The 22,139-nt window shown below is 40.4% G+C and overlaps 1 protein-coding gene across 2 annotated transcripts in view; it reads left to right on the top strand.

The window, feature by feature from the left end:
- The first annotated feature begins 2,268 nt into the window (after window positions 1–2,268).
- The window catches only part of CDK5RAP2 (CDK5 regulatory subunit associated protein 2), an 80,008-nt gene continuing 60,137 nt past the window's right edge, over window positions 2,269–22,139 (top strand). For both annotated transcript variants that reach the window (XM_040531574.1, XM_040531573.1), the window contains exons 1-12: window positions 2,269–2,660; window positions 2,804–2,865; window positions 4,484–4,551; window positions 8,959–9,069; window positions 9,793–9,869; window positions 10,954–11,077; window positions 13,510–13,661; window positions 15,726–15,888; window positions 17,385–17,438; window positions 17,872–17,991; window positions 18,598–18,690; window positions 20,371–20,589. In XM_040531574.1, coding sequence (XP_040387508.1) covers window positions 2,284–2,660; window positions 2,804–2,865; window positions 4,484–4,551; window positions 8,959–9,069; window positions 9,793–9,869; window positions 10,954–11,077; window positions 13,510–13,661; window positions 15,726–15,888; window positions 17,385–17,438; window positions 17,872–17,991; window positions 18,598–18,690; window positions 20,371–20,589 — 1,620 coding nt within the window. In that variant the 5' untranslated portion in view covers window positions 2,269–2,283. The remainder of the gene's footprint in view (window positions 2,661–2,803; window positions 2,866–4,483; window positions 4,552–8,958; window positions 9,070–9,792; window positions 9,870–10,953; window positions 11,078–13,509; window positions 13,662–15,725; window positions 15,889–17,384; window positions 17,439–17,871; window positions 17,992–18,597; window positions 18,691–20,370; window positions 20,590–22,139) is intronic.

The raw sequence follows: 22,139 nt of genomic DNA, 5'->3' as shown, positions 1-22,139 counted from the left end.
AAATGACCTGTGAAAAACTTGCATTTCTTTCTCACTTTTCAATGTTAAGAAATTATCTTACTAGATGCAAATACGAATGCTAAAGGCTAGCTTTGCCTGCTGCATGTTACATCTAACTCTGACTCCTATTAAGCAAAGAACTTGGAGGTAAGTCAGCGTTAATTAAGTGAGCACTTAAGAACTATGCATTCATTCAAATGCTTAACCGAGCCAGAGCTATAAAAGCAAGGGCCACACTGGTGAAATTTCAGGGAGTTTATTGAAACCTGATTTGCATTAGCAGAACAGTTTGATTCTGCATGACTTAGCTGAGGAGGAATTTTGTTCTGAACTGTAACAGTACTGAATATAACTGAATGCTGAACTAAGTCCCCAGTGTCGGGACTTGGGGACAGGACCCAGGCTCAGCTGATGGTGACATCTGCCCTCCTAGTGCCACTGTCAGGCTTCAGCCACAGTGCACTGAGCAGCTGGCTGTCATACTGCCACCCCCTTGGAGTTTGTTGTCGACAAGATCCATACCATTGCACACTCTGTAAGTATTTTTTTCCTAGACTCCCTTTAGCACTTTGTTTCTGGAGCATAAGGACCTCAGACTGCTTTGTAAAACTTTCGTAAGAAAGTGCCATTCCAGCATGGCTTGCTGGTACAAGGATTTTCCATAATCTCCCCAAATGTATTGCTAATTAAGATAAAGTTAAATAACATTAAGCAGATTATCAGGAGGCAAGTTGTTAACTGCTTCTAAACAATACATTTACCCTGCCCCTCACAGCTCCTTAATGTTGCTGCCGATTTTTAAATATTGGGAAGTAACCCAGAGAAGTTGTATATCTGCTGTATGCCTTTGTCCAACAACCATTGCACGAGGTGATAACAAGGAGGGCCCTGCTGATTTCCTTTCAAAAGGTATGCTGGGACATGCAACATGGCTCTGCAGGCACAGAGGTACTGCACCAGCCTATGGAACATAAGCAGTAAATGATTCGTACTGTACTTGCGGCTGATGGATGCTGATTTAATGGCACACATCAAATATATAATACCTTACTGTAACCAACAGCACACTGGTATCCTCCCAGTAAGTGGCCTTCGCTTGTTTTATGAAGAACTGCTTTGTAAGCATGTGAAGCCACATTGCAGATGGGCTGATCGGATCCCAGTGCCATATGGCAGACCTGGTTTTGCAAACAACTTCAGCTGGGCAGAAGGTGAGGGCACTGCAAAAGGGGAGCCAGTCACATAAGGTGACAAATGTCTCTCAGGCTGTGGGGGAGTTGAAGAGACTGAGCATTTCTTAGGGCCCTCAGACCCCAAAATGCGAAGCATCAGGCATGTCCAACGGGAAAGTAGATGAGATTAAGAGCTTAGTTGTACTAAGCAGGGCCTGGCATTTCCTTGCTGTTGGGGGCACTGACAGGTGCTCCACCACGCACTTGTGCACATCAAATTGAGACGGGAGCAGTGCTGGGAAGCCTGCAGTGACCACACGCATCCAGGGGTTGCAAACCACAGCGCCATGCCTGCTACCGTGGCTCCAGGGCCTTTTACAGGCTTACAACTTCTGTTCTGCAGAGCCATAAGCAGGTACGCCAAGAAAATGAAGCTAACAGGGCACCATGGCAATTTGGAATTAACAAATCCATAAAATTACCATGGCCCATGGCCACGTGTCAGCCTTAACGGTGGCCTGTTTCCTGGCCAGGTAAGCATCCCCTTGAGCGAGGCTGGGCTGAGTGACACCTGACACATTCAGTACTGCTGAGGAAACCAAATGCAGCGCTTTTAACACGTGGTTGATCCTGTAGTTGAGAGCCAGGCAACTGTCTCACGGGAACAGAGCTTCCTTATGTTACAGCAAAATAAAAAAATGGAAAGCACGTCCTCATTTACTGATAACGCTCAGGGCGCTGGGAGGCAGAGGCAAGGGCAGGTTTCCCTGCTCCTTATCCCTGGGGCTAGCAGCCGCAGAAAAATCCCTTTTTGTTGCAGAGGGATTATTTTATATGCCACGCAAATCCTAGCACAGTGCCCTGGTGCGAGTCTTAAATATCAGAGGGAAGTGTTTCAGGCCTGCACAGAGTTTGAAATAGAGTTAAAAGAGGGAGATGTGTGAGGCACAGCGGGGCTGGCCCCGGCGCCTCCTCACAGCCCCGTGACGGACACCGGGCTGCCCTCAGCAAAGATGGCGGCAGCTGCAGCCTCCATTCCCCATAGGAACGCTCCGCTGTGCCCTGAGTAAAGATGGCAGCCGAGCATCTCTCTGCCTTGCTTTAGAAAAAGATGGCGGCTCGCCGTCCCTGCTGCTTCCCTCACTCAAGATGGCGCTCGGCCTCTGTGGCCCAGCTGGCAGCCTCCACAACCCCCGCCCCGCTCTGCCCTCACCCAACATGGCGCCTTGCCCGCCCACCTCCAGCCGCCGCCCTCACCAAACATGGCGGCTCCCCTTTGGTTTCTACCGTGCCCTGCCTTGGCTCGCCTCCGCGGCGCCTTCAGCGGCTTCACCCCTGTCGACGCAAAGATGGCGGAAGCGGTTGCGGCCGTTTGAATTCCAGCGAAGCCGCCAAAGCGGCGCACAAAGGAGCCGCGGCTGCGGCCGGCGGCGCCATGGACTCGCTGCCGGGGGCAGACCCGACGCTGCCGGTGGCGTTTGAGGACAGGTAGGCGGGTGGGACCCTCGGTGGGCTCCGGGCTGAGGCGCCGGGCCTGCTGCCCCCCTCCCCCCCCCCATGGGTGCGTGTGGCGGGGGTTCGGGCGTCCTCCTTCTCTCGCCTCCCCTCAGCGATGTCCTCTCCCCTCGCAGCGCCTCCCAGCTGCCCGACGTCTCCCGCGGGGACCCGCAGCTCGGCCCGGCCGGCAGCCGAGGTAAGGCCAGGGGAAAAGCTGGGGGGCGGCTTGGGACGGGGGGGGGAAGGTCCTGGGGCACGGCGGGCACCGAGCCCCTGAGGGCGGCCGGGGGGTTGGGGGGGCCCCGCGGTGCCTCCTGCGGCCCCCCGATGTCGCTGTTCGGGCTCTGAGGAGAAAATCGCTGCCTGAGGAGCGGGTTTGGGCGCAGCGAGCTGTCTGCGGGGCGTCCTGTGCTTTAACGAGAGCCCCCGGGGTCAGCACCGCACAGCTCGAGTCTGCACCGGCCCAAATAAACCCCGCCCTGAGGGCAAAAGGCAGAAAGTGGGTTTAAGCCGCGTGGCTTCTTGTTGAGGTGTCTTTTTAGTGTAAAAAGCCAGCGGCTACTGCTGCCCAGTGAGCTGCCTGTGGCCAGGTTACGGCCGTGACCCTTGTGAGATGCTCGGCATCCTGCACTGAGAAGGCTCGTGCTGCCTCGCAAGGCTTTAATAGTCCCGTTATCATATCCTCGGGGAAACCGACTGCTGTGTCATTAAGTTTTCCAGTTTCACTTCAACTCTGTTTCGTTAATTTCTGTCCGAATACCTGGGATAGATTCAAACCTTACATTTTATCTCTTCTTGCGTTAAAGAGCCCTTCCTATCCACGTGTCTTCTGCTGAACACAAAGTGTAATTCAATATGTTTTTCTATTTGACGAGTATATAATTATGGTCATTATCCTTCAGGCTGGCAGATAATAGCTTGAAGTGCTTACTTTGAAATAAAATGGCTGAATGGTATTGTTTTGAAACCTACTCTTTGTCAAGTTAGCCGTTCTTTGTTCTCTTCTGTAAATTTGAAGCATATGGTTTTGATTTCTCTTTATTCGTGCATGTATCCAGTGATGTAACTTGGCTGACTTCATCGTATAGAACAAGTAGGTAATAGAAACTGAGACAAACTTACCAGCAAGACCCGCTCGCTAACAAAAGCAAGCAAATATGAGGGGCGTAGTAGTGATGCAAAATAACACAACTATATTTGGGATTTTCTAACGATAGATCTACATGGTTGCATAAGAATTTTGGAGGTGCTTTAATGAAATATTTTAATTCTTATGAGAGTCAGTCTGGGGCCTCAACTTCTTGATATTTAAGGCGCTCTAAGTGCTATGTATCGTATACAATCTCATTCACAGGAGCTTTGAATGGAAACAGTTACATAGCGCTGTTAAATGCAGTTGTTGCAGAACATGTGTGCAGCAGAAGTTTTAAGTACATGTGCATTCAGAAGGCTTTACATTTTAGAAATGGAGACGCTGCTCACATCTTCTGTCCATTGTTTCCCTGAGTCTAAGGTGGAGGTCTCTTCTGTGACTTGCAAGATACTGTAAGATTTGAATTGCTTTCTAGTAGCTTAATAGGACTTCATTTCTAATATCAGTCCCTTGCAGTTGCTCCCAGGACTTGTCTTTAAAAGTCCCTTTTGGATGGCTTAACTTCAGTCTACCTCATGATTTAATTGGGGGATGTTGGAATGTTCTTCAGAAAGAAGTGTAGATATTAACAACGTGGTAATACTAACACTTTGCCATTTCCAAATTGAAACCTAGCTTAGATTCCTCTGCCTGAACTTGTTCTGTCTTCTCAAATGTCTAGGGTTACCAGATGTGGCAGAAGATACGATCTCACCAACTAGAGCTCGGACCATGAAGGACTATGAAAACGTAAGCAGACTTTTAGTATAAGGCTTAGTGCTGGAGTTATGGATCGAGTTCTTTGTTCATGTCAGTCAAGGCAGATCTGTTACAGGTGCGATCAGTTGACTACCTGTGCTTTGAACTTCTCTGTTTCTGCTTTCAAAAACAGCCAAAATTTTGTTGTTGAGACTAGCCAGCTGCTGCTCTTAGGTTGTGAAACAAAAGCTGGCAACATCTGCTCAAAACTACATGTAATCACCGGAAACATAAGAATGTGGTTTGCAAGCCCGCAGTTGATTTCTTGTATTTCAAGAAAGCATCAACCTTATCTTTGTGTATACCAGTATAGGATTTAGTATTTTAATTCACTGACAGCTGTGCAATACCTTTAACCTTTTGTGCTTATGTATGAGTGTGTTTGCAATGCTTTTGTTGTAAAGGTCTAGTGTCATGGTGACAATTCTGTAGGCAGAACTGATTTTGGTGCTTACTGGAATACAAAGCACAATATTAGATATTTTTTTAAATGTATTAACTATTATTCTACTTGAATAAACTGTTTAATAAGCAAATTGTTTACAACTGCTGAATGATGACTGGTTATAGCAGTGTTGCAGGACAATGCTTCTGTTAAAACAAAAAAAAATTGTTTAACTCAAGTTCTTATTTGTGGCTTGCTATCTTCAGGAGGCGTTTGAGTGCAGTTTTCAGTGTGGTTCTGTAACTTCTGTTACCTTATATAGCGTTGCTAAGTTTTAAATGGGCTTTTCTTCTAAACTCTTTCCATTTTTGTTGCCTTCTTCCATCCCTTTGAGAGAAGAGCTATGTTCTTTGTTTAGAACTTAAAGCTTGTTTTGGAAAGTCTCAGTGACAGATGTTTCTTACTTTCTCTTTTATTTTCATTTGTTGTCTGGGGTAGAAAGACACTGCTTTGGCATTAGTATGTGCTTAAAATCTTTTGTGAAAGAGCTCAGTCTAGAATGCATTCTGCAAGTGGTTTACTCTCTGCAATGTCCATTTTCAAAGGAGAAAAAATTGTAGAAGTGTGGAAAACCTGTTGTTGGTTTTGTGTGATGGAGTTCTGTTTTCCTTTAGGAACTGGCAGAAAACCTTTGTCTGGTCCATGTTCTGTGTTCTTGAGGTCTGATTTCACGTTGAGGTATGGTAGAGAAGAGCTATTTCAGCCTGGGCCTTTATTACTGATGTGGAGGAGAAAGGGTCTCTCCACAGATCTCTGACTTCCTAGTACATACGGACCCCAGCTGTAGAACTCAGAGGCTTTGTGGTTGCCAACAGGACAACGAAGCTCAAAAATCCATTAAAGTAATAGCAGAAGAATCCATTAAAGGCAATTAAATGCAACCGGAATTTCTGGAACTTCTGTTTTTGAGGTTGCTGGTAGCTGGAAGGCTAAGCTTGAGAAAGGGATTGCTTACTCCTGTTGTCCTTTTAATTTTTACCAAGCATCCAGAAGGTGTTAGATGTGCTTTTGGACTGACATTGTAAGTCTGTTCTTACCCTGCTTTAAAAGAAATCTTAATTGGCACCTTAAAGGTACACACACACATGAATTTACTGGTCTCTGGTGCTACGTTATTTGTGCAGGACATGGAAAGGAAATAATGAAAAGAGTGAGCTCCTTGCCTTGCAGCTCAGAGAGACCAGGATGGATGTAATGGGGTAAGGATGGATCCATGTAGGAGAGGTCTCTTTTACGTTTAGACCTGGAGAACACACTGAGGTAGATGATCTTAGAGGTGTAGGTTTATTGGTATTCATAATGTGTTCTGCTTTCTTGCAATATGGAAAAGGGGAAAACACCTGAGATTGGAAATGTGATTATATGGGCAAAATGAAAGATATTAATCAAGGACCTTGTTAGTAGGTGTTCACAAGTAGAAAAAGGATAATTGGTATCGTGTTAGGGAACTTAGTAGTATGTGGTTGCTTTTTTTTTTTTTTGCCCAAGCCACTTAGAGTTTGCTGTCTTGCAAAATGGCTTCTGTTGGCAAAAACCATCATGTGCTGTGAAACCACAGCTTCTGCTGACAGATGCTGCTCTGCATACAAGTGGCTCTGTGTAGATTTGGAAAGGATCTAAACTGGGCTAGGGAAGTGGTATTTGTTGCCATGGTGTCTGTGGCGTGTAATTTTCTGTGTAGAGTGTATTGTGTTGTCCTGTGTTTTCATGAAGTCTCTGCTTCTCGTCTTTTATTCTTTAAGCACAGAAATCAAAATGCATAAAAGAATTAAGTCTGGGTCCTTAAATGCAGAAGTTGAGAGCATTGCCATTAAAATTCCTTTGGTGTGTAAAATATGAGCAAGCTGTCTTTTATTAAGCTATAACTTTTTAATTGTAGTCTGCCTGAATTAACTTTGCTCTGAGAAACTGAATGTCAGAGATAACATTTATTTATTGCTCTTATTGGCTTACGTTTGCATCATGTTCTGCTTGCCTTTTGAAAATTGTACACTTAAGCTCTTTGGTTTAATTCTGTTGCCACTGAAATAGATGGAAGTAGAATTAAGGAAGGCCGAGTTCTGAAATTGTTTTTCTTTTTAACTCAACTGTATTGGATGTGTGAAGACTAGCAGACGTCCAAGTGATACAGTTTCAAAGCCTTTGATGCTTGGGCTTTTTCTGAATGAATAGACACAGACCGACTGTTAGGACTGATTCCCTGAGGGCTTAAAAAAAAAAAGCTGTAAGGTCTGCTCTCACTTGTTGCACATAATGCTGAGCCTGTTGGGGCAAAGCTGACTAAGACACACACACAATTCCTGCTGCACTTAATAAATCGTTAAATTCCTTTGCTCCAAATAAAGATTTCAGTTTTGAGCAGCACCGAGAGCATCGTGCTCTGTGACTTGAAGCAAAGCACAAAGTTCCGTTGTCGCAATGCTTACGTTGATCTGAACGCTCCAGAACAGTTGCTCCAGTTACTCGAGAAGCCTCGCGATCCTCATGAGGTGTGTCGTGCTGTGAGTTACAGCTTGTGCACTTCAAGTTCGTGTTCGCTGCTGTCTGTGGTCATCCAGATGGAACTGCAATGAGTTAAATATGAGCCCTGCGTTCAGCTCTGGGCCCCCAGCACGCGAAGGGTGTGGATGTATCAGAGTGAGCCCAGAGGAGGCCACGAAGGTGATCGGAGGCTGGAGCACCTCTCCTGAGCTGAGAGAGCTGGGGTTGTTCAGCCTGGAGAAGAGAAGGCTCCAGGGAGACCCTATAGCCTTCCAGCCCCTAAAGGGGACTGCGGGACGGCTTCGGGGGGGACTCCTTGTCAGGAGTGTGGTGGTAGGGTGAGAGGAAAATGGCTTTAAACTAAAAGGTCCCTTCCAACCCAAATCATTCTGTGATTCTTTGAGCGCTGCTACTGCTTGTGAAGACAGGCTTCTTCAGGATGTGTGCATGGGCCACAAAGTCTGTGTGCTCCTCTGTATGTTTAGTTGCTTGGGTGATATTTACTTGTGTGAATAACGAAGAGGCATCTTGCTGGGCAGAGATTATTAAGCTGAGGAATTGTTTGTGAACGTGAGTTCAGAGTGCAGCTACAGAAAATAACCTTTCTAGGCTTTCATGAGCCAAGTATTTTAAAAATTGTATTGCTAATAATTTTTACAAGTGGTACTCCACTCTTCTGGAAAAGCCTACCATAAATGTTTTATTAGTAGCTCTGTAGCATATTAGATTTCCTTTTGCTGAGAGCATCTGACAGGGGGCACAAGTCTTATTTGACTTAATGTTTTATGCTTGGTCTCTTAAAAACTTTCAGAGGGAGACTCTTTTTAATGAAACCATCAGCTGTGTTACTGCTTCTGCTGGTTCAGAAATCATAAGTCCTGGAGGACTTATGTATGAAGCAGTTTTTTCCCAAAGAATTGTGCTATGAAATATGCGATTGGATAAAGATTTTATCGGTGGCTGATTTGGCTCTCCTGCCTTGTGTGCCTATGGCTTTTCCTCCTGTGAATAATGCAGCCGTTCCAAGCTTTAGCTGAGGAAATACTTCTGTTTCAACGTATCTTCTATAAAATAGAACACGAAGAAAAAATACTTAATTTTTTTTATTTAAAAATGATTTAAAAAAATCTTGGTTTCTTTTTGTGTGAAGATGGACAATGTTTTAGTACTTAAAGAAGGAATATTCTAAAAAGCACTGTGCAGCAGCCTGCTGACATGGTATTACGTGTGTGTTTTTAAACAATGCTGGTTTATAGTTATTATTTCAGTGCTGGTCTCAGACTGTTGCAGGGCTAAAAATGAGCATATGTATGCACACGCATGCACATCTTACTGTCCAGTTGGTCGGATTCTGATCTATGGCATTGCCTAGCGCCTCAGAGAGTAAAAAAAACACGTGATAGTAGCTTTCGCTGTTTGCTTTCCTTGGTTTGAAATGCATGATATAATTTGCCAATTTTCTTATTTCACAGCAAATCACTGATCTGAAAAAAGAGAACTTCAACCTGAAACTTCGTATATACTTCCTGGAAATGCGAATGCAGCAGAAGTTTGATGGTCCCACTGAAGAAATATACAAAATTGTATGTGTTTGAAGTATTTTAATAGAATTACATGTCTTTTTGAAGAGATTGTTTAGTGGGAAAGTTACCTGCTTTATGTGAGTTTGTAGAAAAAAATCCTTTTTTCTTTTTTTTTTTTTTTTTAAGTTTGAAGAAAGCTTAGAGTCTAGTGGTACGTCTGGCATCATTATTTCAGGTTTATAAGTGAAAAGCACTTTGCTCCCAGTCTACAAGGGAAAAGAAGTAATTTTGGTAATGCAATAGCATTAGGTTTCTTAGGTTTCATAGGATGGAGACTGAAGTCTCTCTTGATGGTTGTCATAGTAGTTAAATGCATAGCTGTTTAGCTAGGTCGTGGTTTCAACTGAATACTGCTAGTTGGTCTTCTGTCCTGCTCTTCTACACCCATGTCTTTCTTGTAAATACTAATGTTTTAAAAAGTATTTCAGCTTGTGGGCCAAGTAGTTCTTTATACAATGTTTTCCCAGGCTAAAATTAAATAATTTTAAGGTTATTAAAAACCTCAATAATTGGAAAAGAAAATCACAAGGAAAATATAGCTCACAGATAAGGGGGGGGGGAAACAAAACAAAACAGGCTTGTAAGCCTTGGAAACCCCCAGGCTGATTTGCACCACTCCTCATTATAACAAAGCTAACTGTAACCTATACAGTGCCACTAATCTTTGTGTATGGTGACCTCTGAACTTTCTGCATGTACTTTACTTTAATTCTTATGTTTTAGAACATCGAGCTGAAAGTTGAGATAGAAAGTCTGAAGCGAGATCTGCAGGAGAGAGAGAAACTGCTCATCAAGGCCTCGTAAGTACCAGTGTATTTCCTGGTGTCTGTTAGTTAAGACTTCCAAGATGTTGTTTCTATTTGCATGCTTTTTCCTGATACTTTAAGAATAAGATGATCCCAAAGGAGTGTTTTAGGGGAATTTATGTAGAAATTGCTTCACGCGTTATTGGAGCTATATGTGTGAATTCTTATACGTACAATGATGTTGCTGTAGTTAACCCTAAAGGTGTAAATTAAATAGAGTTGAACAAAGAATCTTATTATTCAGATAAATAAATGTAACTCCCTAGTTGAGGATGGATTAGTGTTCTTATTGTAGAAGTTAAGCTAAGGCTGACAATTGCCTGTAAAACTGTTTCCTTCTAGATATCTGGTTCAAAACTAATCCAAGTGGGCAATGAAATAGAGCTGCTGACTGCTATGTAGGCCTTGGTTTCAATGGAATTTCCTTTGTGCCCTACCTCATGTGGCATCGAATTGTTCCTAATTAGCCTGTTTCAGTGGTTCAGAGAGGCCTAGTTTCAGGTTGATCCAGAGGACAGGTTTAATTTGTGCTTGGTCTCTCCAGTAGTTGTCAAAGGGTTTTGCTGGGCTTTGAATGTAACCTTGCACAAGTTCATAATAGGAAGCAAGATTTATGGGGGAAGTCATAAGTGGTCATTCTTCCTTTAGTAAGGAAGCACGAGCTGTTCTTCTCTAACAAGGGATTAACAATTACTAAAAATGCAATTGGAGAGGTCTCAGCAGCTACATGTATTCAGTTTCTTCCAGTGCTGCTTTCTGTAGCAAATACAGCTCCACTGAAGGCTTGATACTGTATTTGGAAGCTTTATAAATATGAAGGAAATAGTAACACTTTCATTGCATGCTTATTCATTGTGACAAGGCTTGTGTGGAACTCTCATTGCTTTACATCAAGCAGAGACTATACCACCAAAATTGCTATATAGCATGTAGACGTTCGTATTTAATCTTAAAGTGACAAGCAGGTACAGATAAAGTGGAAGAAACTTGCTTCTGCATAATCCGTCAGCTGCTTGCACTTTAAATGTTTTCTACTCTGATAGACAGTGGGATTTCAATCTATATTATGGTCTTTCAGTAAGGCAGTTGAAAGCCTGGCCCAGGGTGGTGATGCTGAAATACAACGTGTGAAAGAGGAGGCACAAAAGAAGTTACAAGAAATGGAGGAAATCCTGACTGACAGAATAAACCTTCTGGAAGAGGTGAGTGCCCGAAACTGAATGAATAGTTAGAAATCTGTACGTTCTTTGTACTGTTGTCTGAGGTTTGACACTGTGATCTGCTTGTATTTTCAAAATTTTTTCAGCTTTCCTGGAAAAACAGCCAGTACAAATCCAGGGGAAGGGGGAGGAAAAAAAAAGAAGGGGGAGAGCAACGAAAGGGAAGGTGGTGGTAGCTGCTTTTGTTGAAACATGAAATTGGAGGAAAGCAGTTCTTCAGGAAATTCCTACCTGTTGGTGCTCTTCAGATACGTTCAACTCATCTTTAAATCTTGAATTCCAGTGGGGCAGCTTCATTTTCAGAGCTGCACTCTCTTTAGAAGAAGATGGGTTGCATTTTGAACACATCTTCTGATAAGGTCTCAGCTTCATAAATAGCTGCAACTACTCTGTAAGGGCTCCTGTCATTTTCATATCATCTTTCATATGGGAACTTTGTTTACCAGTATAAATTCGAGATTCTGTTGCTTTCCTATATCTCCACTCATGTGTTCATTATAGACTGAGAGAGGCTACCTACTTCTGGCAGTTCCTCTGTAAATGAACTAGTGAAAACTTCCCTGTCTTGTTCCTGCTTGTCTTGTGATCCTTTGTTGGTGATCTGCCAAAAGTTACTGGCTTCTGCTGTCACTAGATCACCATTTTGCATAACCTTTTCTTGTTCCAGAGGGTGATTTTTTTTTAACAATGTGTTTTGGAATTCCTTGTTATCTGTGGTTGTTTATCCTTGTATTTATTGCAGAGCTATCATAACAGGAGAGTTGTTTTCACATTTTCCTGATTTTTATAGTGTACAGGCACCATTTCTCTGTATGGATAACATGCTTCCTCAGAAGCAAGGAGAGTTCTGTTTCTTGTAAAAGAACAAACTTGGTGTTGAATGGCCTGTACTGGAAATATTTCTGTAAGTTCTATAGATACAAAATCCCTTACCAACAGATAAGTGCGTACAGTGAATGATGCAAAACAATCATGGGTATGTACCTGTGCTTGTGAGAGAACAGAATTCTGGTGCCCTTTTGTAAGTAAATAGAAGTAGCAGAAGGATGGGGTTTATATTCCAATTTTTGCTTTCCAGTCCCTGAAGAATGAGTTGGTCATGGAAGCTACTGGTAGCATGTCATGATGGTATTTTTTTATTGGGGTGATTTTGCAATATTCATAAAGCAGGGAGATCCTTCAGAGCTGGGATAGGGGGAATCTCCATGGCCTTTTCTTTAGTGGAATTGGGGTTTCTCAAAGCATTCTCTGTGCTATCAGATAGGTAGAAAAGACCCCAGATTACGTATTCTGTAGCAAAACCAGCCTGTCAGACTGGTGTTTCCCACATCTGACAGGTAAAGTGGCAAATATCTTATCTCATGATGCTATAGTACTTTCTGTAGTCTGAAGGTACTGTTGACCTCTGATGTTAATTTTGTTTGTGGATGTAAGTACTGCAGGGCAGTATTAGTCACGTGTTTATGTAGTGCTGTATAATTACACAGATCCAGGTAACGCTAACAAAGATGAATTTCCTTTAGAGTTTTTAATTGAAAGATGAATACTGGCGGAACAGCTCTTCAGGAGAGGGAGGAAGCAGTGAATTCTAGCGGTGAAGGGCTTGTTCTTCATCCCCTTTCCCCAAGAGAAATGCTTTTTAGTATAGGCTTGAAGGGGAGAGGGGGGATTACTCATTAGACTCCATGGAGGCTTTTAGATTATAGAAAGCAAAATTCAATGAGCACAGCAGGGAAGCTTGCAACAGAAAAATGAAGATCTGAAACACATTTTATGAAGTTTATGTCAGGTTGGCTTTGCTTTTTTGTTTGTTCCCCATCTCAATGGGTCACTAGAGGAAGCTGAGTGGAATATCTAGGTGTTACCTCTGTTTCCATTGCTGTTCAAGAGAAGAAAATCTGGTTCAAACTTATCAGTTCTTGTAAGATATTATAAATGATCTTTAAGAGTTCCAATTAGCTACAGTGAGCCTGTGAATATTAATTTAATCTCTGAATGGAGAAAAAAACCCAAATTTTTTAACCTCTTTAAGTCTAACTACTTAGAAGTCTAACTATTAGTTGTGATAGCAGGAGGGAAGTAGGATAAAGCCAAATTATATTAAAGCAAATTCTAAGAGCTAAATCTAAAGCCATAATGCAGAGGTACTCTTGTTCCCTGTTCTGTTTTCGGCTAGGAAATTTGATTTACTACTTTGAAACAAACTTTTCTTTATGTACCACAGAAAATGGATTAATCTTGAAAAGGCAGTAATGAAAAGTTCAGAAACGTTTGCAAAGTGCTTAAAATAATTAGTAAAAGTTGTTAATTTAAACATTCCAACTTGTTTGGTAGAAGAAACTTCAATATATGAAAAATGTTGTGAGCATTTTGTTCTTGTAGACAACAGGATTATTTGTTTGTTTTAATTACAGAATCTTAAAGCTGCCCACGAAGAGACAGAAAAAGCCATTGTGATGACAGAGAAGGAGAAAGCTCTAAGAATGGCTGCTGAGCAGAAACTTTCTTCAATTCCAAATGCCCCTGCAAATGATCTTCATATGATTGCAGGAGCCGACAAAGACAGGTCAGACTTCTTTCTGGTGATATTTCTAACCAGTGGAAATTTTTTACTCGTGAAATGTGAAGAGTCAACGTGGATAAAGGTTTTAATGATTTGTTTCTACCCTCAGATGCATGATTGAGTGTTACTGGATATCTAATCAGCTAGTAAATGAACACAGCAACCAGTTCACATACTTCATGATAGCAAAATCATCTTTAAAAGCTGTCTGAAAGTGTAAAAGAATTGGCATGCATGTGACATGAGCATGTCCCGCTTTAAAGCTTCTTTGCAACTTCACTGACTTACCTTCTGCTTCTTGCTTGAGCCGTTGCTGAATAGTGATCAACTCTTCCAGTTGTGTTCGCTTGCCGCTTTCATGGTGTTTACTTGCTCTTCAGTCCCAGTGGTGTGTTTGTTGAGGCTGGGAAATCAAATGGGAAAAGAGAAATAATGTTTGAGCTTCACAGTTTTGATTGTGCTTTGCTAAGCACTGGTTTTGCTTTGTTTGGCAGGTAGCTGAAAGGGTGCTTGAGTTGTTCAATAACCTTAGGTGGGGAGAATGTGTACAGTTAGATCTCAACGCTTTGGAGGATTGATTTTCTTTTAATATTCAAATACATGTAGGGTGAAATACACATCTGGTTAACCTTCTAGTAAACGTTGGTTAACTTGGGTACACCAGTCTGGGTTGGAGATGAGAAGATTGTTATGACTCATAATACTTCAGAGTATCCTTTTCTGTCCTTGTGTGACTGAACCCTGCAGTTAACTGCGCTGAGTCACTGCGTAATGGGACTATCCTGGTAATGGAAAGTTATGTTGGCCTGAGGCTTTCGTTTCATCGGTTTTATATTACAGTAGGACCAAAGCAAGGTTTGCTGTATTTTCCAGACAGCTTTTGTAAAAGCATACAGATTGAAAACTGCAAATCTGAACTCCATAGTATCATAAAATTATGAAGTTGTTCTAATAGGTTCTGCTACTGCACCTTGAGTGACACCACAGTAATTATAACCTGGCTGCCAGGCCATCTCCCTCCCTTCCCCTTTATCTTTCCTGTCTTCCTCTTTCAATCTGTTAGACCTCTGCGTGAACGCGGTTGCTCCCCTGAGTGACTTGAGTTGGGAAGGAGTGCATTATGAAAGCAGTCCCTCTCAGATGTACCTTAGTTGCCAGCTCTGGAGCTTGTGAGAAAACAGCGTTTGAAGTGTGGAAAGAAATTGTCAGTCCTGAATCACTAAAGTGAAGACTGTGTGGAGTAAGGAACTTTTTTTTTTGGTGATTCAGTGTTGGCAGGATCTTCTATAATTACATGCCAATAGATCGGTGTAAGTATTTGCAGGACCAGAAAAACAGTGCTGATGGAAGAAGATTTGACTCCTTGAACTGAACCACACATTAATGTGTAGCTCTTTAAGCTTGTCTGGCAGTAGCATATCTGTAACTCCCATTGTATTTAAAGATGTTTTGCCATCTAGGTTACAAAATACTATGAGAATCACAGCTGGCAGCTTATGCCAGGAAGTTCTCAGGTATAACCCTATATCTGTCTGAAAACTGAAGCATTGTTCTTATCCGCTGAAAGACCGGAGGTGTCGAGACATATATTTGACCAAAGTTGGTATCAATGACCTCGCTATTTTTGGGGGGGTTTGTGAAACTAGAAGCAGCTTTAGCCACAAATACATGTGAAAGTAGGTACTTGAGGGATGCTTCATGATGGCATGTAAGGATACAGAGCTCTGTGCACTAGGAAGTGGAATGTATTGGTAAGCTTTTTGTGTGTCATAAAGGACAATGTAACTAAAATATTGAAGCTTAAGTGTTCACATTTAAAATGGTACTGGAGGAAAACAAAATAAAGTGCTTCGCAGATAGCTCAAACCTGTTTGTTGCTTGCTTTAAAGTGATGTGACCTTTTCTGGCTTCTCTGGAGGAAGAAGGGGTTGTGAAAGTACTCCCTTAAATTTTACAAGTGTTGTCTGGAGTCTTCACCTAGGAGAGCTGTCTGTGAGATTTACTGCGATGACTGGAGAGTTGGTGGTAGATGATGCAAGATTAATATTAAAAATTTTATAATTTTAGACTTATAGAGCAACTGAATCTGTCTTTGAAAAGTAAAGAAGCTATAATTCAACACCTTGAAGAGGAAAAGTCTCAGAATGGATCTTGTGATGGGAACTTATCAGCAGAAAAAATCAGAGAACTTACCATTGCTTTGAGCCATGAAAAAGATAGTGAGATAGAGGTGAGGAAACTGATGGAACAGTTATATATTGTAAATCTCATGTGGTCTAGGATTTTAAAGGTCTAAAAGGTCTTGTGCATGATGGTGTATGAGTAACAAGTCATTTAAAAAAAAAATTCTTCTCCACAGTTATTCCGTTCTGCTCTTCTCCATCCCCTAAACATTCATCGTTTATATTGTGGTTTAGCAGTCAATATTCATCCTTATTATCCATGCTTACTGTTCTTTCAATGAGAGATCATTTCCTGCAGACTTTATACCTGTGTTTTATTACAGATACTGTGCAATTGCTTTACAGAAATGAGTGTGTATACATGTATGGGGGGTGTGTATACAAAAGCTAAATGTTAATAGATCTGTTGATAGATGACGTCTTATAGTGTATATATAACTGTATTATAATTTACAATTATAGAAGTTAAGAATGTGACTTGAGAATTTGTTTTTAAAGAGTTTTTCCACTGTTGAGGTCTAGAGAAAAAGCTTTGTTAAGGGAAATAAGTGTTTAAAAAAAATCTCATGAAATAAAGTGAAAGCATAGCCTTTAGCTTACAGAAATTCCAAGAGTCAGTGGTTTATTTCACTCCTCTTAAAGAGGAAGACAGATATCCTGCAGCTGAAAGGTAGAAACAGGTCTTAAGGCTTGTTTTTTTCCACAACCAATGGAAAAAAAAAAAAGGCAAACAAGGGAAAAATGGTAGAAGTAAGAAAGAAAGCATGGAGGCCGTCAGGCTTCTGAGAAATTTTTATCCATTGTGTTTTGAGACTTGAGAATGATCCATTCTCAAGTACCAAAACACTTTATGTTGTTTCTGTCAAGAATAGACAGAAGGACTAATAGTTCAGTCATGAACTGACTGTCCTTGTTTGATTAGTTGAATTAAAAGCTTGAGGTCTGGGTCTTATTACGTCTAAATCAACTTGTCAGGAAAACCTACCCTAGGTTCACAGAAGTATTTGTGTCAAGGTGAAAAAAGGGTCATCTTTAATCATTTCAAAGGAGGTGGACAGGCCGTATCATCCTTCTGGGGTACAGTACTGAAGAGAGAAATCAGAATACATCTGCACAACTCCATATCTTCATATGATTACTCTTTAAAAACAAAACCCAACCAACCAACCAAAAAAAAAACAAACCCCAAACCTGACTTCCCCAAGGAAAAGTCCTTAAGTAACATTTTCCATGATAAAAGCATCCTGCTGACATAGATAAGTCGTATAAAAATAATGCATAAAACCGTGTTTTTGTTAACTTGTAAAGCTGAGTTGTCCTGTCTCATTGAATGGCACTTCATACTGTGCCCCAGCAGACTTTCAGGAAGCACCTGATGCAAGGTGTTCATGCCAAAATGTTGAATATTGTACAGTTCTGAGGTGTATATAAAACTTGTTCCTTAAAGTTTAAAAGTTTGTTTTATTTCATTTTAATGCTTAATGGGTTGCATTTGTGTTTAGAGTCAATTTACTTGACCATAGCAACTGTTTTGTTCTTATAGGCCATTAGAATGGAGCTTAAAAATGAGAGAAATTCCTTTGAAAAAAAAATCCAGGTAAGTCCTAGTCTTATTTCTGTATTTTTGGCCACTTAAAATGCATGTTGGGATTTCTTCTGTTATGCATTCATAGATACAGAGAGGCCTTGACTTGAAAAGAAGCAAAGCAGGTACTTTGGTAACTTTATTTTTTAAAGGTAGATGACAGGAAGGATCCCCTGTTTTTTGAAGCAATTTTCAGTAAGTTGATAGGCATGCTCATCAAATAGTGAAGCTGTATGGTTGATACTCGTGGCCAGCGCATGAGATTTGGCTTCTTTTACTGTATTCCAGGCATATCTTTAAGACGATGACTTGCATTTGGGACTATATTTAATACAAGTAATTTGGGTAATAAGATATAAGAACTCTGAGAGAATGTACTTCTTAATGTGCAGTTACAGTGTGTCTTAGTAGAAAGTTAATGCAACTTTGACATAATCTAATTTAGTCTCTTCAAGAAGAACTGCAAGAGAGAGAAAACGAGCTTGCTGTTGAAAAGAAGAATGGTTTGAAAAGGGATAAAACCATTCAAGGGCTAACTGTTGCATTAAAAGCAAAGGAAAAAGAGGTATGATGTCTGCAATCTTGCTGGTTTTGTTGAACTATCACTGGCACGGGTCTGCATGTTTGTGTCACAGGGATTGTTTGATCTCACTTGTAACTCTTTAGGAAGCTTCTAGTAGGTCCTAAATTGCTGCTGTCATGTCTTAAAGCACTTCTGTTTGTTACCTAGAGTTTTGTGTCTTTGACTGGAGGGGTTGGGGAAGATACTTAACTGATTCGTTGTCCCTTAAGAACTTAGGAAAAATGTTTTCAGTTGCACACTGCTTTTTATCAGCTCTGAGCACCACTTAAAAGGTATGAGAAGTATTTTTTGTTGTTGAGTAAGTGGAGCTGTCAAAGAAAGGTAAAATAGTAGGTCAATGTCAGATGAAATTTGGATTTTATGGAAGAGTGGGAAATGTTTAACTTGAGTGATAGGTAGTCTAGTGAGTGTTGTATAAGCCGAGTTTCTTTGTGAGATTTATTATGATGTATTTGATGTTTTTGTTTTTAAAAGTATTTGTTTTGTGTAGTTGGATGGATGGATAATGAGATGGTGGGATAGCTATTACTGAATCACCATCCCTTGGAAATAACTTTCTACATAGTGTTCATTTTACTTTACTTAAAGAATGAGGAACTTGGTTTTGAAATTGAAGATTTAAATGCTTCACTGGCTAAGGCAAGAGAGGCAACTCACAAAGCACACATGCAAAAATTCAAGGTAAGAAGCAAGCAGTTAATGTTTTTTCTTCCCTGCAGCTCCCTTTTCCATAATACCATACAGTAGATATAGCTTTGTACATTTGAAGGTAAAGGAATGGAGAGTAGTTTAAAGTACTTTTTTGAATGCTTAGTTTTCTTATGAAACAAGTTTCCCCAAAACATTTCTGCTTAAGTGGTTGAGTCTTAAAATGTCCGATTTCTTATCTTGTTTTTTCTTCTGTAACAACTGAGAAGGGAGGGAGAAATGTCTAAAAGCAAATGAGGGGGAAAAAAATGAAGACATACTTATGGAGTTGAGATGATACTGAGTTGTCTTTATTGACTTAATGTTTTGGTGGTTCTTCAAAAGTATGGTAACAGCACCCTCTTCCACATAAGCAGAATTGAACTAGGTATGAGAGACTTGTATTTCTTCATATAATGAATATGAAACCACTATCTATAAAATAGTGGAGTGTTGTGAAAATGTGATTTAGTAATGCTTTTGTGTGTGCAAAGAAGAGAACTTTATTATGATAATTATGCAATTTAAAGGTCTTAATATGTAAGATGGGAGAAAGAAGTTCGATTTTAAAATAGACCGCATAATATTTACCAACTCATTTCAAAATGAAGTCTAGTAAAAGGTGGACTTGGAACTTTCAGTAATTAGTACTGATTAATGGCAATAATGACACTTTCATTATGATGATTGTTCACCCACTTGGTTTCTTACCTCAGCAGGAACGGAAGAAGTTCCATATGCTTGCATGCTACACTCTGCTGCAGCTTTGTGACTGTATAGTTTTTTGATTTCAGTCCAACTGCAATAGTAGTGTTTAGTATCCAGACCACCTCCATTTCTTCAAAAGCTACTTATTTGACTTAAGCCCAAATTTGTGTGCTGTATGGTAAAAAGGATATCCTGTGTCATCTTCAAGTCATTTTGGCCCGTGTGTGAACCTATAGCCTATGTTTGCTACTTAATACCACAGAAGTCCAGTGTTTTGAAATATTACTCTAATTTTAACCCTTTTATTTTTGAGTTTGATTATTTTTTAGGAGTTCTAGGTTTAAAAATATGCAACTAATTCTTCCTATCTACAGAATCCATATTGCGCTCTCACAAACTATGCAAGCCTTTCTCCTCATTACTCTGCTACTTAGCTGCAAACCTGAGTTGAAGGCAGCTTTCTGTGAGAGATCGTGCTGCGTAGCCTTCTACCCCTGTCACCAGTGTTGTGAACTTCAAGGAGACCAGTTAAAACAGTATGTGATAGGGAAGAACAGAAATCACGCTTGCTATTTCATATACTGAATATGCTTATGACTTGGTAACTACTTGACCTAGTCTGGATTCGCTTTGACCCAAAAGTAGAAAGCTTCATCTAATGAGGGCTTTGGGAACCAATAACAATATGGTCTCATTTGCCTTATGGGCTCCTTTGCAGATCAACCTTTTATCTAATTCTCAATTATCTCTAAGGCTGTCTTATGCTGGGTTATCGCTTGTGACATCAGATACTCAAGAAAATGTTCAGTGTAACATTTGCCTTGTTCAGGTAACTGTCATTTCACTTTTTTACCATAAGTTCGGTGTGCTAGAAGGATCGTGTGTGTGGTGGAAGCAACAGAAGTGAAGACTTCTAGGTTCTACAGATTACCCTCACAGACTCTGAATGCTGCTTTTATGTTTCAGGGTGCTGAGGATTATCAAGCTCTCTTGATAGAAAAGGAGACCCTCTTAGCAGAGCTGCGTTCAGAAAACGTTACAAAGGATGCTGAGAACCGTAAACTACAAAGGAGGATTAAAAGGACCGATCAAGAGCTAAATGATTTGAATTTAGAAAGAGAGAAAATGGAGAAAGAGCTGGATGAAGCACAACTACAGAAGAGTAGAAGTGACAAAACTATTAATGTTATTATCACTTTTCCTTTATTTCATAAAGTTTAAAAATATTGTTTTTGTATGTTACTAGCATGTCCTTTTCTAACAAATTTAAATTTTTAACTTGAAAGCTTTCTTGAAAGACAAATGCGTTTGCCTGAAGTCAGTGTTCAAAAGAATGTGGCCAAGCAGATTGAGGAAAATTCTGGCACTTAATCCGCACAGAAAAATATTTTTTATAACAAATCTCATTTTGGTAGCCTTAGCTAAGTCCTAGATAAAATGATTAACTTTTATAAGTGGTAAATGTTAGCTATTGGTTTCTAATTCTTGATGGTAGTCAGAACATGCATGACAATGTCTTATTTCTGCTGTATTTGCTGTATTACATGTCTATATGTTGTCTTAAAAGAGTTAAAGTAGTGCACTTTAAGTTCTAAGACAATGCAGGAGTAAGCCAGTTGTGACCTTAAGCCAAACTTCATCTTGCTTTTTGCTAACATAGCTTGGTCACTGTAAAGGCTGTATACTAGTATCAATTTTCGCTTGTAAAATCCCCAAAAGCACAGGATTAGTCAATCACAATTTGCTGTAAAAAAAAAAAAAAAAATTTATTAATTTTGTTTTTTATTTATATATTATTATTATGTTTATTAATTTTGCCTCCTATTCTTGTTATTTTTTTAACCTTAGTGTAAATGTCTGTCTGAGCTCTTCTGCTTCTAACATGCACAGCTCATTCAACAAAGTGAAGGATCAGGTTTCTTGTTCTTATCCTTTCTTCAAAGGATGCGCTTTCTGCTGAGTGCTTGACATAATGTACTTCTCACCTGTATGTCTTGTCATGTGGATTTTTCTTAAGTCTTACCATTTCTTCTCTTAGGGCAGCATCTTCATAATGAGTAGACTCCTGCCCAGTTGCACAGGCTGGTACCCTTCACTTAGGGATCAGCCTCTTACTATATTTAATAACATAAAAGATGAAATGAGGTTGTATTTCTTCACTTAATATTTTTCTCTAATTATTAAATAAGCACCTCATGAAATAAAGCATGTAGACGTGGAAATTGCTGCACTGCAATATTACATAAAACCAGTAGAGGGGTCTCTCTACCTACAAACAAATAAGGTCCCTTCCTCCCCTACCTTCCCCCTGCGGTTATTTAACTTACCGTTTTCGCTGATTGTCAACTGTGGTTAGGCTGCCGTCACACAGTCTCTATCTTTGCTGTGCTTTGAAATTTCTTCTGGGTGTTGAGGTTAAGGGGAGAAAGAACAGATAGCTCCTGTCAGTAAAACAGCCACAAAGAACATATTTTATTGATTTAAAGTATTTTATCTTTAACTGTCTTCTCCATTCAGAGCCTTTTTTCATCTTTCAGGGGAGCTAGAATATAAATCTTTATAGGAAAGGCAGGAAAAATAGGACTGAGTAGGGATTTGCCAGGGGATTCAAAGTTGCTTGTATTACAGAAGCCTATTTGACTCCATTATGTCCAAGTTTTTCATGTAAATGACTAGTTCCTCGGGGAAAAGCATTCCTGCCAAAAGATGAGCAGTCTTTTAAAAATTATATCCCT

Source organism: Cygnus olor, chromosome 19 (genome assembly GCF_009769625.2).
Source record: "Cygnus olor isolate bCygOlo1 chromosome 19, bCygOlo1.pri.v2, whole genome shotgun sequence".
NCBI lineage: Eukaryota > Metazoa > Chordata > Aves > Anseriformes > Anatidae > Cygnus > Cygnus olor.
This window is presented reverse-complemented; position numbering and strand designations above follow the sequence as displayed.